The 18,812-nt window shown below is 47.1% G+C and overlaps 1 protein-coding gene across 1 annotated transcript in view; it reads left to right on the top strand.

The window, feature by feature from the left end:
* Nucleotides 1–18,812, top strand: part of specc1la (sperm antigen with calponin homology and coiled-coil domains 1-like a) — a 477,385-nt gene that overhangs the window by 53,465 nt on the left and 405,108 nt on the right. Inside the window, exon 3 of the mRNA XM_070888305.1 lies at nucleotides 11,906–12,080. Coding sequence (XP_070744406.1) covers nucleotides 11,906–12,080 — 175 coding nt within the window. The remainder of the gene's footprint in view (nucleotides 1–11,905; nucleotides 12,081–18,812) is intronic.

Raw genomic sequence — 18,812 nt, forward strand, 5'->3', positions numbered from 1 at the left:
GCCACACCGCACATCGGCGTCTACCAGCTTGTCCTCCTACGGCGACGCGACTTGGGCCTCCTGGCTGGACCATCTACAGCGGCTGGATGACCCTATGCGACCTGGACCTCCTGCGGTGACTGGGCGGCTGGACCTGCCTATCGGGCCTCCTCCCCCCCCCCCCCCCAAAATCTGGACCTCTCCTTCCCCACTGATGGCCTGGTCTCCTCTCCTCCTCCTCCAGCATCTGGTGAGTACGATGGCTGTGATCCCCCTGTTTCCCCCCCCCATTCTAAACCCCAGTGCACCGCTGGCCTCCCAATGCCTGCCCACAACCAAGCCTTGGACCATCTATCACCAAGGGCGCTACCCAGCGCCGAACCTGCGGCTAACACCTCGCTGGAGGCAATTAGGCCCATATAGCAGTGCCTGGTCTCCACAGTCTTCCTGGACCCCCTTGCCACTGGACCAAGACCTCGCTCAGCTAAACCCGTGTGGTGGCCGGTGTGCAACGACCACCCCACGTTAAAAGAAATCAAGCACAGGCATCTTCCACTCCTCGAACATGAAGTTCAGGACCTGGAACGTCAGGGCCCTCATGGACAACCCCAACAGCGACAGACCGGAACGCCGCACCACCATAGTTGCCTGGGAACTTAGGTGCTTTGATATCGACATCGCAGCCCTAAGCGAGACCTGGCGGGCAGGGGAAGGCCAGCTCAAGGAACAAGGTGGAAGTTACACCTTCTTCTGGAAAGGGAAACCAGAGGCAGAATGCCGCCTCCACGGAGTCGGCTTTGCCATCAAAAACGAGCTTGTCGACCGTCTCAAAGACTTCCCCTGCGGGACTAATGCCTCATGACGCTTTGACTCACCCTATCCCGGAACCAGTGCACCACAGTCATCAGAGCTTATGTCCCAACACTCGATGCAACAGATGAGGCCAAAGAGGGTTTCTACTCCAACCTCGCAAAATCCCTGTCCTGCGTCCCCGCGGGTGACAAACTGATCCTCCTCGGCGACTTCAACGCCAAGGTCGGCAAGGACACAGACCTCTGGGGAGGCATGATTGGCAGAGAGGGGGTAGGGAAAGCCAACTCCAGCGGTACCCTACTCCTGACAAAATGTCTAGAGCATGAACTTGTCATCACCAACACCTTGTTCCGCCAGAAGAATAAATACAAGGCATTGTGGCAACACCCTCGCTCCAAACACTGGCACCTGCTTGACTATGTCATCGTCCGAGCCAGGGATCGCAAGGATGTGCACCATGACAGGAGCTGACGACTGCTGGACGGACCACCGCCTAATCCGATCCATCAGTGACATCAACGTAGCCCCAAAGCGAAGGGGGCAGCAGAAGCAATGTCGTAAAAAAAGTCAATGCCGGGGCACTTAAGGACCCAGCTAAGAGAGCCCCTTACAGTCAGCGCCTCACAGCCAATCTGGTGAGCCTTGATGACCCCGAGATGCAGAATGTCCACAGCGCTTGGTCTGCCCTCCAGGCCTCCACAACTAGTGTCTGCAAGGAGGCGCTCGGTCACTCAACCAGGAAACACCAGGACTAGTTTGATGAGAATGATCAGGAGATTCAAGAACCAATTGATTGCAAGCGCAGGGCATTTCTGAGCCTTAAACAGCAACCCAACTCTGGGTCAGCAAAGCAGCATTACAGACGGCTAAAGGCTAAGGTCCAACAAAAAAACCCAGGACCTAAAGAGCAGGTGGTGGATGGAGAAAGCACAGGAGATACAGCAGCTGGCCAACAGCCATGATGTGCGAGGATTCTTCATCGCAGTCAAGGCCACATACGGACCAAACTCCCAAGGCTCCACCTCACTCCTAGCCAAGAACAGGGAAACACTCATCAAGGACACCGAGGCAGTCAGGGCCCGCTGGAAGGAACACTTCGAAGATCTCCTCAATCGAGACTCTGCCTTTGACTCGAGTGTTCTCGACTCCATTCCACAGCATGCTACCCGCCATCACCTCAGTGAGACCCCAACACTGCACGAGGTAGAAAAGGCCATAAGACAGCTAAAAAACAACAAGGCTATGGGAGCGGATGGAATCCCTGCTGAGGCACTGAAGTATGGCGGAGAGGCACTGTTGGCGCGAATACACAACCTCATCTCTCCTCTGAAGGGAGGAGAGCATGCCGGGGGATCTCAGAGATGCAGTAATCGTGACCACCTCACAGTTGATAAGCTCCCCACTGGAGTGGAACCAGTGGGAAGTTGTTCAACGTTCGGCGTCTCCAGGCCAGGTCCAAGACCACCCCAATCTCTGTCATCGAGCTACAGTACAAGGATGATGCCTGTGTCTGTGCACACACACAGGCTGAACTCCAGGACGTAGTCGACGTATTTACCGAGGCATATGAAAGCATGGGCTTTACGCTAAACATCAGTAAGACAAAGGATCCTCCAATAGCCTGTCCTCACCGCATCCACGGCGCGGCTCTGGACAATGTGGACGACTTCCCCTATCTTGGGAGCCTCCTATCAACAAGAGCACGCATCGACGACGGGATCCAACACTGCCTCCAGTGTACCAGTGCAACCTTCGGCCGCCTGAGGAAAAGAGTGTTTGAAGACCAGTCCCTCAAAACTGTCATCAAGCTCATAGTCTACAGGGCCGTAGTAATACCCACCCTCCTGTATGGCTCAGAGGCATGGAGCATGTACAGTAGACACCTCAAGTTGCTGGTGAAATACCACCGGCGATGTCTCCGCAAGATCCTACAAATCCTCTGGGAGGACAGACACACAAACGTTAGCGTCCTCGTCCAGGCCAACACCCCCAGCATTGAAGCACTGACCACAATTGATCAGCTCCGCTGAGCAGGCCACGTAGTTCGCATGCCAGACACGAGACTCCCAAAACAAGCGCTCTACTCAGAACTCCTTCACGGCAAACGAGCCAAAGGCGGGCAGAGGCAAGGATACCATCAAAGCCTCCCTGATAAAGTGCAACATCCCCACTGACTCCTGGGAATCCTTGGCCATAGACCACCCTAAGTGGAGGAAGTGCATTTGGGAGGGCGCTGAGCTCCTCGAGTATCGTCGCCGAGAGCATGCAGAAACCAAACGCAGGCAGCGGAAGGAGCGTGTGGCAAACCAGACTCCCTGTCCACCCTTTTCCCTCAACGACTATCTGTCCCACCTGTGACAGAGACTGTGGCTCTCGTATTGGACTGTACAGCCACCTAAGAACTCATGCTAAAAGTGGAAGCAAGTCTTCCTCGATTCCGATGGACTGCCTATGATCTATTTAGTGTAGAATTAAGGGGATAACTTGGGCAGGAAATTGAGATTAAAAAGCTAATGAGACGCTTTGATGTACAAATTGATGGAGGAAGTTTGATGGGCCTCTGTTAATGTTGTGAACAAATGCAATATGAACAGAAAGTATGAACAAAAGATGACCATTTTGCAAATGGCATCCATTCCTTCCAATTTAGATTATATTTGCAGTCCTATGTTCCTAACATATTTAACCCTTAGCATGCTGTGTAGTAACCAATGAATAGCAGACTAAGAAATGTGCTGATGAATGTGAAAAGCTACAGTTAAAATTCACAAGAAGGTAAATTTTGTGATTCCAATAGCCTGAAGCAAATTGAAAAAAAAGCCCAGGATATCAATCTACATTATTCAGCCTTGAGTAGTTAATGTATTGAAAATGTAATTTAAAATATTGGGTAGAAGTTCCTTACTTAACGTGTGATAAATGTTTAGAACAATCTACTTTTTTCTTCTCTTAAACTTGTGTTCTTGTGCTACATTCAACTGATACTGGCATGAACCCAATAATACTGGAGCTATAATGTTATGCTGAATATTTTCCTTGAACGCAAGTACTGAGCGACAACTGTATAGAGGTATATAGGACATAGAAGCATACTGTATACAGGACATAGTCGACGTATTTACTGAGACATACGAAGGCATGGGCCTTACACTAAACATCCACCAGCCTGTCCTCAACGCACAGCACTGCCCCCCAGTCATCAAGATCCACGGCGCGGCCAGGACAACGTGGACCATTTCCCATACCTCGGGAGCCTCTTATCAACAAGAGCAGACATTGACGACGAGATTCAACACCGCCTCCAGTGTAGCCTTCGGCTGCCTGAGGAAAAGAGTGTTTGAAGACCAGGCCCTTAAAACTGCCACCAAAGCTCATGGTCTACAGGGCTGTAGTAATACCCGCCCTCCTGTATGGCTCAGAGACATGGACCATGTACAGTAGACACCTCAAGTCGCTGGAGAAATACCACTAATGATGTCTCCGCAAGATCCTACAAATCCCCTGGGAGGACAGATGCACCAACATTCGCGTCCTCGTCCAGGCCAACACCCTCAGCATCGAAGCACTGACCACACTTGATCAGCTCCGCTGGGCAGGCCACATCGTTTGCATGCCAGACACGAGACTCCCAAAGCAAGCGCTCTACTCTGAACTCCTTCATGGCAAAGGAGCCAAAGGTGAGCAGAGGAAACGTTACAGGGACACCCTCAAAGCCTCCCTGAAAAAGTGCAACATCCCCACTGACACCTGGGAGTCCCTGGCCAAACACCACCCTATATGGAGGAAGTGCATCCGGGTCTCCTGAGCACCTTGAGTCTCATCGCCGAGAGCATGCAGAAATCAAGCGCAGGCAGCGGAAGGAGCGTGGGGCAAACCAGTCCCACCCTCCCCTTCCCTCAATGACTGTCCCACCTGTGACTGGGACTGTGGTTCTCGTATTGGACTGTTCAGCCACCTAAGGACTCATTTTAAGAGTGGAAGCAAGTCTTCCTCGATTCCGAGGAACTGCCTATGATGATGTGGTGTATAAGTTAGTAAGCTGAAAGGGTAGATCAGGAGCACTATTTTAGGGTAAGTCATGACGAGGAGGCGTGGGTTTAAACAAGAAAAATGTAGGAGTGTGGCAGGAAACTTTTTTCCCCACAATGATCAACGTCAGGTATGGACTTCCAAGTAGGGTGAACACCCTGGAATCATTAACAAACAGTTGGTGCTGTAATGGGGAGTACTATGGGGTCTTTTTTAGTAGATGCCCTATGATAGTCTTTTGTGTCTTCCTCATCTGACCTACCATTTGCAGAAAGTTGAATGGAAGTCATCATCATCATTATAGGCGGTCCCTCGAAACGAGGATGACTTTGCTTCCACGTCAAAAAAAGGACGAGTTCACAGGTGTTTCAATGAAGGACCTGAGAGTGGAAGTTGCCTGTGCGTGGATTTTTTTAACGTGAGGTGGCCGTTGCACACCAGCCACCACACGGGCTTGACAGAGCTAGGTCTTGGTCCAGTGGCAAGGATTACCCAAAACAACTGGAGACCAGCTCTGCTGCATGGATCTAGAGCGCACACATATTGCAGTGTGGGCTGGTCCGTGCTGCCCCTGGGCCCCGATCACGTCCCTCCACAGTCTCTTGCCGCCCCTTCGCCCCGACCTCTGCGCTCCTGCTGTATCTGCCCACACTCCAATCACTGACCTGGATCTTGATGACGTCACTCTTCATAGCCGTCACCCTCCTGCACCAGCTCGCGCTGCTCCCTGTAGTGGCATGCCTCCACGCTGCCCATGGCCTCCTCTCTCCGCTCCTTTTATGGCCCCGACCTGCTGCTGATGTTCCCTCGCAGGTCGGGGCCTCCACGCTGCCCCCCAATAGAAGTATGGTGCTGATGAAAGACCAGAACTCTGAGAGCGAAACAGCGCAGAAGGAGACCATACGGCCCTCATGCCTGTGCTGGCTCTTTGAAAGAGCGATCCAGTCAGTCCCACTTCCCCTGCTCGTTCCCCATAGCCCTGCAGATGTTTCCATTTCAAGTATATATCCAATTCCCTTTTGAAAGTTATTGCTGAATCTGCTTCCTCCAGTCCTTTTCAGTCAGTGCATTCCAGATCATCGCGATGTAAAAATATTTCTCCTCATCTCTCCCCTGCCCCCCAGTTCTTTTGCCAATTATCTTCAATCTGTGTCCTCTGGCTACTGACTCTTCTGTCAGTGCAAACAGTTTCTCCTTATTTACTCTGTCAAAATCCTTCATAATTTTGAATAACTTTCTTTGCTCTAGGGAGAATAATTCCAGCTTCTCCAGTCTTTCCACATAACTGAAGTCCCTCATCCCTGGTAGTAAATCTCTTCTGTGTCCTTTCCAAGGCCTTGATATCTTTCCTAAAGTATGGTGCCCAGAAATGTTTTTACCCCATTCATGGAACATGGGTGTCACTGGCAAGGCTGGCATTTATTGCCCATCCCTTGAGAAGGTGGTTATGAGCTGCCGCCTTGAATTGTTGTGGTCCATGTAGTGAAGGTACTCCCACAATGCTGCCTATTTCACCAGTCTGTCTCTGTCCTCCTGAAGTCTGCTACTATCCTCCTCACTGTTTACTACATTTCAAAATTTTGTCTCATCTGCAAACTTTGAAATTATGCCCTGTATACTCAAGTCCAGGTTATTAAAATAGATCAAAAAGAGCAATGATACCAACCTCTGGGGAACACCACTGCGTAATTCCTTCCAGTCTTAAAAAAAAAAAATGACCATTCACCACTACTCTCTGCTTTCAGTCCGTTAGCCAATTTTGTTTCTGTCGCTGTCCCTTTAATCCCATGGGTTTCAATTTTGCCAACAAATCTATTATGTGGTATTGTCAAATGCCTTTTGAAAGTCCATGCACACATCAACTGGACTACCCCTCATCAACCCTCTCTGTTACTTCATTAAAGAACTCAATCAAGTTAGTCAAACACTATTTGCCTTAAACAAATCCATGCTGACTTTCATTTATTAGCCTATGTTTTTCAAGTGTCAATTAATTTTGTCCCTGATTATGCTGTCTCAAAGTTTTCACACCACCGACGTTGAGCTGACTATCCTGTAGTTACTGGGAGTTTAAGGACGTGCACATTACCCACGCCATGATAGGAATCGACGACTGCTGGACTGATCACCGCCTCATTCGCTCCATCATTAACATCAATATAGTCCCAAAGCAGCGACGGCAACAGATACAATGCCGCAGAAAAATCAACACCGGGGCACTCGAAGACCCAGTTAAGAAAGCCCTACACAGCCAGCGCTTCACTAGCGACCCTCGATGACCCCAAGATGCAGAGTTCCCACAGTGCCTGGTCTGCCTCAAGGCCTCCATAACCAGCGCCAGTGAAGAGACGCTCGGTCACTCAACCAGGAAATACCAAGACTGGTTTGACAAGAATGACCAGGAGCCAATAAGCCGCAAGCGCAGTGCATTTCTGAACTTAATGCAGCAACCCAATTCAGGAGCAGCAAAGTAGCTCTACAGATGGCTGAAGGCCGAGGTCCAACAAAAAACCTACGACCTAAAGAATAGATGGTGGGTTGAGAAAGCACAGGAGATACAGAAGCTGGCCGATAACCATGCCGTGCGAGGATTCTTCACCGCAGTCAAAGCCACCTATGGTCCAAGGCCCCACCCCACTGCTGGCCAAGAATGGAGAGGCACTCATTAAGGCCACCAAGGCAGTCAGGACCCTCTGGAAGGATCACTTCGAAGATTTTCTTAACCAAGATTCTGCCTTCGACATGAATGTCCTCAACTCCATCCCACAGCTTGCTACCCGCCACCATCTCAGCAAAACCACAGCCCTGCACGAGGTAGAAAAGGCCATCAGTCAGCTCAGGAGCAGATGGAATCCCCGCTGAGGCACTGAAGTATGGTGGAGAAGCATTATTAGCACGAATGCATGACCTCATCTCTCTCATCTGGCAGGAGGAGAGCATGCCGGGAGATCTCAGATGCCGTAACTGTAACCATCTTCAAAAAAGGGGACAAGTCCGACTGCGGCAACTGCAGAGGAATCTCCCTGTTGTCGGCCACTGGGAAAGTCGTCGTAAAAATCCTCCTCAACCGTCTTCTCCCTGTGGCTGAAGAGCTCCTCTCAGAATCACAATGCGGATTCCGTCCACTAAGGGGTACAACGGATATGATCTTCACCACGCGACAACAAGAGAAATGCAGGGAACAGCACCAACCCTTGTACATGGCCGCCTTTGACCTCGTAAAGGCCTTTGCCACTCAACCTTGAGGGACTATGGAGCATCCTCATCCATTTTAGCTGCCCCCAAAAGTTTGTCACCATCCTCCGCCTGCTCCACCACGAAATGCAAACCGTGATCCTGACCAATGGATCCAGCACAGACCCAATCCACATCTGGACCGGGGTCAAGCAGGGCTGTGTCATCGCACCAATGCTCTTCTCGATCTTCCTTGCTGCAATGCTCCATTTCACTCTCAACAAGCTCCCCACTGGAATGGAAGTAAACTTTAGAACCAATGGGAACCTATTCAACCTTTGTCACCTCCAGGCTAGATCCAAGGTCGTCCCATCCTCTGTCATCGAACTACAGTAAACAGACGACGCTTGCGTCTGCGCACATTCAGAGGCCGAACTCCAAGCCATCGTCAACACTTTCACTGAGGCATACGAAAGCATGGGCCTTACACGAAACATCCGTAAGACAAAGGTCCTTCAACCTGACCCCGCCACACAGCATTGCCCCCTGGTAATCAAAATCCACGGCGTGACCTTGGACAACGTGGACCATTTTCCATACCTCGGGAGCTTATTGTCAACAAGGGTAGATATCAATGACTAGGTCCAACACCGCCTCCAGTGTGTCAGCGCAGTCTTCGGTTGCCTGAGGAAGAGTGTGTTTGAAGACTAGGACCTCAAATCTGGCACCAAGCTTATGGTCTACAGGGCAGTAGTGAACCACGCCTTCCTGTATGGCTCAGAGACGTAGACCATATACAGTAGACACCTCAAATCGCTGGAGAAGTACCACCAGCACTGCCTCCGCAAGATCCTGCAAATCCCCTGGAAGGATAGACGCACCAATGTCCATGTTCTCGATCAGGCCAACATCCCCAGCATCGAAGCACTGACCACACTCAACCAGCTCCGTTGGGCGGGCCACATCGTCCACATGCCCGACACGTGACTCCCAAAGCAAGCACTCTATTCTGAACTCCTACATGGCAAGCGATCCCCAGGTGGACAAAGGAAATGTTTCAAGGACATCCTCAAGGCCTCCTTGAAAAAGTGCAACATCCCCACCGACACCTGGGAATCCCTAGGCCAAGACCACCCTAAGTGGAGGAAGAAAATCTGGGAGGGCGCTGAACACCTCGAGACTCGTCGCCGAGAGCATGCGGCAAACCAGACTCCCCACCCACCCTTTCCTTCAACGATTGTCTGTCCCACCTGTGACGGGGACTGTAATTCCCGAATTGGACTGTTCAGTCACCTGAGAACTCACTTCTAGAGTGGAAGCAAGTTTTCCTCGATTTCGAGAAACTGCCTATGATGAAGATGATGAATGAAATGTGAATGTTTGTTTTTAAAAATTCTCCCCTCTACTCTTTCTCGGCCCTGCCTGACTATGTCTATGATTTAGGATTTACACTTCTTGTGGAAAAAAAATAGATGGACTCTCTAAACACCAATAACATTCCTGGAGTCCCGCATAATATGAATTGAATGTGACTTATTCAGTCACGAAGTGAGTGGCCCTGCCTGTGATGTCACTTTTTGATGATGCTCTCTTTTTGCCAGCTATTTCCAAGCTCGATGAGATGGGTCTTTGAGGGGAATGTCCCCGCACTCCGGAGCTGCCATCCAGCCCTTTTGCAAAGCTTATACAGTGAGATTCCTACTTCAAAAGAAATATGCTTCTCTCTCCCCTTGCTGTTTTTGGCATTACAGCATTGCTTGAACCAGCGACCAAGAAAACTAGTGGGCAAGCATGCACTGTTCTAATTTCATTAACTGCAATTCTTAAAATAAGTCTTTGAAACAATATTAATGTTAAAATGGATTTGTGCAGTGAATCTGTGAAGGATTTTCAGATGGGTTAAACAGCTATGTTGTTTCAGGTGATCAACGGGAATAGAGCTGATTTTATCATGATGTATATATTTTTTTGCCAGTAGTGCTTCCATTTATTGAAGCCAGATGAGAAAGGACTAGATAAACAGCATTGCTCCTTTTATTGTGTTGGCATATGTACAATAAATCATGGAATAACTTGGGAAAATCTCTGGAGCAAAAGAATCCAGCTTGGACTGGTTTTCATTTGCAGTGTGTTTTTTCAGAACAAAGAAAATGAATGTGGGAATGTGAACACAGAGCTCCAGGGAAGTTTGACTTTTGGAGAACTATTCCTGGCTTTAAAACTGCAGGGTTGGATATTTTACAAAGAGTGTACACAATGCTTTTGTTTGCATTTAAACACAGGATTGTTCGGAACACATTTATCTTGAAGAAACTCTCCAAGTTGTAGCCTGATTTCTGTAAACAGTGCACTGAAGGATATGGCCAATCTCCCTGCAGGGGTAGCAGCTTATCCGCAGTGTACTATTTAAGGCCTGTGTATTGAATTCTGGGATATGGCAATAGAAATGTAATAATTCTTATGGGAGAATCTTCAACACGTATAACGATGACAGCCACATGCACCTTCCTGCAACAGAATGGCGGAGCTCTATACAACAAATTGTAAATGAATCAGCCAAAATAGGATTAAAAAGCAAGTTGGTGCTTGAAAGAACTACTGATCCAGAAAGTGAGATCTCGCCCTGTTCAGCAAAGCTAACACCTAAAACCTATCTGACCTTAGTTAGCCATGTTACACATCCTGAGAATGTATCTGTTGAAAGCCTCGTCTGGAACCTTTTCAACAGTACACGGGTTGTCCTTTACAGCAGTATTGTCCAATAGAAATTTCTGACTAGACAAAATGGTGACAGCGACACCATTTTGGCCGCATGTGCTAATTTTAGTAGAAAACACCTTACACTCGCGCAATACATGTAAATGTACTTCACGTATATTTACAGAACAAACATCTACCACCGTTCATTAACCAAGAAAGTAAAGCATTTACTGATCAAAAAACATTCATACTCTGCTTTTCACCACACCATTTTACCAACAACCACATAAAAAGATTAAAGTTTGCATTAACACACTGCGAATTGGAATTGAGATCACATGCCCAACAAGGGTGTACCTTACCAATTTTTTATTGAATAAACTGAGTGTTTAATATAAAAACCCTCTGCTTTTGAAGGAAAACAGAGCCATCTACTTCATTTTGCTCCATTCAAGTTTGGTTTGAAAGCTCTTCCTAGATTCCTCATTTGTAATGTTTACTTGCATATTTCTGCAGTGCCTGTTTAAGTCTGTCTTGGCTGCTAAATGTGAAATGTCAGCCCTTTTTTGAGTGTCATTTCTCCAGCAGTTCTTTATTTTGAAAAGTGGTAAGATTATGCAAAACATCTGAAATTTTTTTTTGAAAGTTGAAACCCGAGTCAGCAATTTCTTAATTACCCATGATCAGGTAAATGGAATAGTCATCCCAGAGACAGAGTTTGTACGAAATGTCAGTCACCAGAGTGGTTAAATGAGCAAAGCACAAGGGAGCTGATTTAAATGGGGGAAAGGGAAAGAGAGGAGCAGGATGGGTGCCGAGTTCTTTAAACAACCAATAACTGTGAAACAATCCACTTTTCTGTTGTGTTTTTCCATCTCCATTATTTTATTATTTAGGATGAGGTGGAGGATGAGATAAAGGGTTAACCGTTCCAACTTTAAGTAACTAGATGCGGCCTTTGCTTATAACCAAAATTGTGGCCATTTACTCCCGATAATTGGGATCCTCCGTAGTTAACTGTCTTGAGCCAGCTGTGTCAAGTTGCCTGGACCCATGGGCATTATTTTGTGAGATGATCGTTTTTGATTGTGACTGTTTGGGTTTGCTGCCAGTACAATCACCATCTTTTGGGAAGAGTCCTGCGGCAAACTGGATAACACTACTAAAATTTACTTTGACTTTATTCTTACGGTATCTCCTTGTACAACAGACCAAGAGCAGGAGCAATGACGATCTGTTGGCTGGGGCGCCTGGTGGACTGACAGTGACCAACAGTACCAAAGTGAAGAAGAATGTCTGCCAACCTTCATCAGTAGGGACGGGTTCTGCAGCATCAGGATCGACCACAAGCAGCAATCCCGATAGCAAAGCAAAGAATCCAGCAGGTTTGTTCCTGCTCAGCTATATTTTTCATTTGTATTTTCTGTAACTTTAGTTTTTTGAAGCTTCACTTTACTGTATAGTTTTAAAATTCCAGGAATTTGTTCCTCTTCGTATGGTTGTACACTTTATCATGAGAGTAACTCTCAGGCATGTGGTCTTGCATCCCCATTGTGCTCTGTCCTCTATCTGACTACAAGGTGGCCCATTTCACACATCGCACTGGTCTGTGGTAATCATGGGCCCAAGTTTCAGGCCGTGCCTAGAACGGCGCAGCCCCGACCTGGACGCCCGTTTTTCGCGCCACCAAGTGCGCCTAAAAAAAACTTAACGATTCTCCGGCTCCCTGCAGGTCCTCTGGAGCTGGGCGCGGCGCAGCACGAGCTGTGGGGGGCGGAGCCAGGTCCCTGCGCTGAAAACAGTGCCGGGACCTCTGCACAGGCACGCTACAGTGCAGTAGTTCCAGGCGCCCAAAACTGTGTGGGAGGGGCCCGAAGCACGTAGCCCCTAGCCCTGGCCGAATGGGCTCACTGGGGCTGCGAGGATCAGACTGCACCTCCCTCGCCCAGATCCTGCTTCCTCCCGACCCGACCCGACTCCCGCCCCCTCCCCCCCCCCCCCCCCGCCCCTCGCTCCCGACCCCCCCTCCCCACCCCTGGACCCGCCCCCAGACCCGACCCGACTCGCGCTCCCCCACCCCGCTCCCAGAGCCGACCCCCCCCGGATCGGGCCCGACCGACCCGGCTCGCGTTCGCGCTCCTGGACCCAACCCCGCCCCCTGACCCGACCCGACTCGACTCGCGCTTCCCCCCCCACCCCCCACTCCGAACCCGACCCCCCCCCCCGGACCGGACCCCCGGCCACCTACCTGTAAATCCGGTGCGGGGCCCGGGCCCAGCCCATTCAGCCTCCCTCTCCTTTCTCCCCTTGCTCTTCCCCTCTTCCATCCCTTCTCTCCCTCCCTCCCTTCTCTCCCTCCCTCCCTTCTCTCCCTCCCTCCCTTCTCTCCCTCCCTCCCTTCTCTCCCTCCCTCCCTTCTCTCCCTCCCTCCCTTCTCTCTCTCCCTCCCTCCCTTCTCTCTCTCCCTCCCTCCCTTCTCTCTCCCTCCCTCCCTTCTCTCCCCCCTCCCTCCCTTCCTCCCCTCCCTCTCTTCCTCCCCCCCTCTCCCTCCACCCCTCCACCCCTCCTCCTCACCCCTCCTCCTCCCCCCCTCCACCCCCCACTTCCCCCTCCCCTCGCTGTCAGAAACAGACACTGACAGACAGAGAGTGAGAGACAGACACAGACAGACAGAGATACTGACAGACACACTGGGGGGGGGGGGGGGGGCGCGGCCCAGCACGCTGTTGGAGGGCTCCCGGTGCTGCAGTCGGTAAGTAGAAAATGTTTTATATATTGATTTAAAAACATTTTTTTAACATTTTTTATTAATTTTTTTTGATTGATCTATTGGTTGATTTATTGATGTAGTTATCATTTATTATTGATGATAGCTCTTTATTTGTAAAACTGAAGTGTTTAATGTTTGTAAACTTCCCTTTAAACCGGCTCTCCCCCCCCCCATTCCCTGCGCCTGATTTGTAACCTATGCCTGATTTTCTAAGTGAAGACAAGGTTTTTCTGAGCATACAAAAATCTACACTTACTCCTTTCTAAGTTGGTTTGTAGTAAGCTTTCACTGCCTAAACTTTCAAAACGGGCGTAAGTGGCCGGACACGCCTCCGGTTCTAAACTGAAACTGTTCTAACTGACTAGAACTGGAGCAAACTAAATGCCGACAATTGCAATTTTGAAGATACTCCATTCTAAACCAGTTGCTCCAAAAAAAACAGGAGCAACTCAGGCCGAAACTTGGCCCCCATGTGATTCTTCATGACTGATCACAAGAATTAAGAGTAGGAGTAGGCCATACATTCCCTCGAGCCTGTTTTGCCATTCAATAAAATCATGGCTGATCTACAACCTCCACCACTTTCCTGCCCTATCCCCATATCCCTAGAGTCCAAAAATCTATCTATCTCAACTTTGAGTATACTCAATGGCTGAGCATCCACAGCCCTCTGGGGCAGAGAGTTCCAAAGATTCACAACCCTCTGAGTGAAAATGTTCCTCCACATCTCAATCGTAAAAGGCCGACCCCTTATCCTGAGACTATGCCCCCTAGATCTGAACTCTCCAGCCAAGGGAAACAATCTCTCCACATCTATCCTGTCAATCTCCCTCAGAATCTTATGTTTCAATGAGATCTCCCCTCATTCTTCGAAATTCCAAAGAGTATAGGTCTAATCTACTCAATCTCTCCTCATAGGACAATCCTCCCATCCCAGGGATTAGTCTAGTGAACCTTTGTTGCACCATATTCTTCCTTAGATAAAGAGACTAAAACATAAGAAATAGGAACAGGAGTAGGCCATACGGCCCCTCGAGTCTACTCCACCATTCAATAAGATCATGGACTCAGCTCCACTTCCCTGCCCGCTCCCCATAATCCCTTATCCCCTTATCGTTTAAGAAACTGTCTATTTCTGTCTTAAATTTATTCAATCTCCCAGCTTCCACAGCTCTCTGAGGCAGCGAATTCCACAGATTTACAACCCTCTGAGAAGAAATTTCTCCTCAAGGGCTACCCCTTATTCTAAGATTATCCCCTCTAGTTCTAGTCTCCCCATCGGTGGAAACATCCTTTCTGCATCCACCTTGTCAAGCCCCCTCATAATCTGATACATTTCGATAAGATCACTCTCATTCTTCTGAATTCCAATGAGTGGAGGCCCAACCTATTCAATCTCTCCTCATAAGTCAACCCCCTCATCTCCGGAATCAACCTAGTGAACTTTCTCTGAACTGCCTCCAAAGCAAGTATATCCCTCCTTAAATATGGAAACCAAAACTCTACGCAGTATTCCAGGTGTGGCCTCACCAATACCCTGTATAGCTGTAATAAGACTTCCCTGCTTTTATACTCCATCCCCTTTGCAATAAAGGCCAAGATTCCATTGACTTTCCTGATCACTTGCTGTACCTGCGTATTATCCTTTTGTGTTTCATGCACAAGTATCCCCCAGGTCCTGCTATACTGTAGCACTTTGCAATCTTTCTTCATTTAAATAATAACTTGCTCTTTGATTTTTTTCTGTCAAAGTGCATGACCTCACACTTTCCAACATTATACTCCATCTGCCAAATTTTTGCCCACTCACTTAGCCTGTCTATGTTCTTTTGCAGATTTTTTGTGTCCTCCTCACAGATTGCTTTTCCTCCCATCTTTGTATTGTCAGCAAACTTGGCTATGTTACACTCAGTCCCCCCTTCCAAGTCATTAATATAGATTGTAAATAGTTGGGGTCCCAGCACTGATCCTTGCGGCACCCCACTAGTTACTGATTGCCAACCAGAGAATGAACCATTTATTCCTACTCTCTGTTTTCTGTTAGTTAGCCAATCCTCTATCTATGCAAGTATATTATCCCCAATCCCATGAACTTTTATCTTGTGCAGTAACCTTATGTGGCACCTTGTCAAGTGCCTTCTGGAAGTCCAAATACACCACATCCACCAATTTTCCTTTATCCACCCTGTCCATTACATCCTCAAAGAATTCCAGCAAATTTGTCAAACATGACAAACCCCTTCATAAATCCATGCTGACTCTGCCTGACCAGGTGTGGTCTCACTAAAGCCCTGTACAATTGTAGCAAGATTTCCTTACTCTTATACTCTAACCCCTTAGTATTAAAATTCAGCATGCCTTCTTAATTGCTTGCTGTACCTGTATGCTAACTCTGTGTTTCCTGTATGAGCACAACTAAATCTCTCTGAACACCAACATTTAATAGTTTCACACCATTTAAAAAAAATATTCTGTTTTTCTATTCTTCCTACCAAGTGAATAATCTCTCATTTCCCCATGTTATACTCCATCTGCCATCTTATTGCTCACTCGCTTAACCTGTCGATATCCTTTTGTGGCTCTTTGTGTTCTCCTCACAGCTTACTTTCCCACCTAGCTTAGTATCATCAGCAAACTTGGATACACTGCACTCTGTCCCTTCATGTCAGTCATTAATATAGATTGTAAATAGATGAGGCCCAAACACTGATCCTTGCGGCACCCCACTAATTACAACCTACCACTCTGAAAATGATCTGTTTATTCCTACTCTCTGCTTTCTGCCCATTAACTAATCCTCTATCCATGCTGATGCATTACCTGCAATCCCATAAGCCCTTATCATGTGTAACAACCTTTTATGTGGCACCTTATCAAATGGCTTTTAGAAATCCAAATATACTACATCCACTGGTTCCCCTTTATCTACCCTGCGAGTTACATCCTCAAAAAACTCTAATAAATTTGTCAAATAAGATTATATTTTCATAAGTCCATGTTGACTCTGCCTAATCATATTATGATTTTTCTAAGTGCCTTGTTACCATTTCTTAATAATGGATTCCACTATTTTCCCGATGACTGATGTCAGACTAACTGGCCTGTAGTTCCCTGTTTTCTCTTTCCCACCTTTCTTGAATTGCGGGGTTAGATTAGCTACTTTCCAATCCATTGGGACCTTTCCAGAATCTAGGGAATTTTGGAAGATCACAACCAATGCATCCACTAACTCTACAGCCACCTCTTTTAGAATTCTGGAATGTAATCCATCAGGTCCCGGGGATTTGTTGGCTTTTAGTCCCATTAGTTTCTCTAGTACTTTTTCTCTACTGATATTAATTACTTAAAGTTCCTCACTCTCATTAGCCCCTTGGTTTTTGGTATACATTTTGTGTCTTCGACTGTGAAGATACATACAAAGTATTTATTTAAGATCACTGCCATTTTTTTGTTCCCCAATATAGTTTCTCCTCTCCCAACCTCAAAGGGACCAACGCTTGCTTTTGCTACTCTCTTCCTTTTTACATTCTTGTAGAAGTTCTTGCAATCTGTTCGTTCTTTTTTGCTAATTTACTCTCGTATTCCATTTTCTGTTTTTTGTCATCCTTTACTGGTTTCTAAAGCTCTCTCAATCATCAGGCTTACTACTATTCTTCACAACATTATAAGCCTCTTCTTTTAATCTAATACTATCCTTAACTTCTTTAGTTAGCCTCGGTTGGATCACTTTTCCTACAGAGTTTTATTTCTCAATGGAATGTATATTCGTTGAGAATATTGGAATATTTCTTTAAATGTTTTCCACTGCTTATCTACCGTCATGCCTGTTAATTTAATTTCCCAATCTTCCCTAGCCAACTCGCCCCTCATGCCTACGTAATTGGCTTTAAATTTTTGACATTAGTTTTGGACTTACGAATGGTACTCAGAATTTCACGTTAAGTTTCAATCATATTATGATCACTCTGCTATTATTTGTCAATTAATGTTCTGTCCTATGGCTTAGCTACTGTTAAGGGACCTATCAACTGCTCCCACCACTGTTTTCTGCCCTTTGTTATTTATTATCTCCACCCATACTGACTCTACTTCCTAATTTTCTGAGCTAAGATCGTTTCTCGCTACTGTCATTAAGTCATCCTTAATTATCAACTCCTTCTCTAGCCTGCCTGTTTCTAGAAACGTCAAGTACCCTGGAATATTTAATTCCCAACCTTGGTCACCTTGCAACCATGTCTCTGTAATGGCTATTATATTAAAGCCATTTATCTCGATCTGTGCCACTAATTCATCTATCTTGTTATGGATGCTTCGTGCATTCAGATAAAGGGCCTTGAATTTTAACATTTAACCAGCATTCCCTGCTTTGACCATCAATTAAATTCTAACCATTGAAAGTGAAATATTTTTCTCTTAAACTAATCACAAATTGTTGACTTTAAAACTACACAAAGAAAGATGAGATCCAAGTGTGACAGTATCTAATTACTTGGTAAGAAACATTTTGTCGTTGCTAAGTATATTCAGTTAAAAGGTTTTGTAGGTATTGCGACAAATATCCCTGGTGTTGTGCAGTTTCCAAATGTAATTTTTTTATAACATTGCAAGATTTCAGACTAGAATAATATGTTGTTGAAGAGTTGTAAGGCTGTAATGCAGTTGAGTGCTTCAGGAGAGACATAAATTATGAAAGCAAAGTAAGATTGAATATATGAGAGTCACCCAAACCTTGGAATTGTATTACAGCCTTGAGCTCGCTCCTGCTACAGCTATTATCTTAAATAATTTAAAAAGATTCTATTAACTTCTAAATGGAGCTCTGCTGGTACTTAGTGGTTCAGGGGGTTGGGAGACTGATTGGGACAGAGGCGTTCGGGAGATTGGAGCTCGGCAGGGGAGAGATGGAAAATGGGGCTTGGGTGAGGGGGTAGAGAGGACTGGAGTGGGCATGGAGCCCAGTGTTTCCTGTAGAACCGGGAGCAGCAGCAGCAACATGATGAGTGAGAGTGGCCGTGAGGGAGGAGCAGCCAGTAAAGGGTGAGTGAAACCTGTGGACTTGATTGTGGCTAAATAGTGAAAGATTATTTTCACTGGTGGGGAAGTGCACACCCTGATTTTACATCACAAGCTCCAGTACGTGGAGGAGTGAGATGCAGGAGGGCCAACAGTAGTGTTGTGGAGCTGGGGGGAAGCACTGCTGCACCACCACACTCCACAGAAGGCAAAGTAAAAAGAAAACTTCCCTATCATTTTTTCAGTGGCCTCCAGAGGGCCCTTTAAGTTTTTCACACATTTTGCAGAAGGTCCTAAAAAAGGTGCAGGACCCTTTGCATGTTTAAATTGATCC

This window comes from Pristiophorus japonicus, chromosome 8 (genome assembly GCF_044704955.1).
Source record: "Pristiophorus japonicus isolate sPriJap1 chromosome 8, sPriJap1.hap1, whole genome shotgun sequence".
NCBI lineage: Eukaryota > Metazoa > Chordata > Chondrichthyes > Pristiophoridae > Pristiophorus > Pristiophorus japonicus.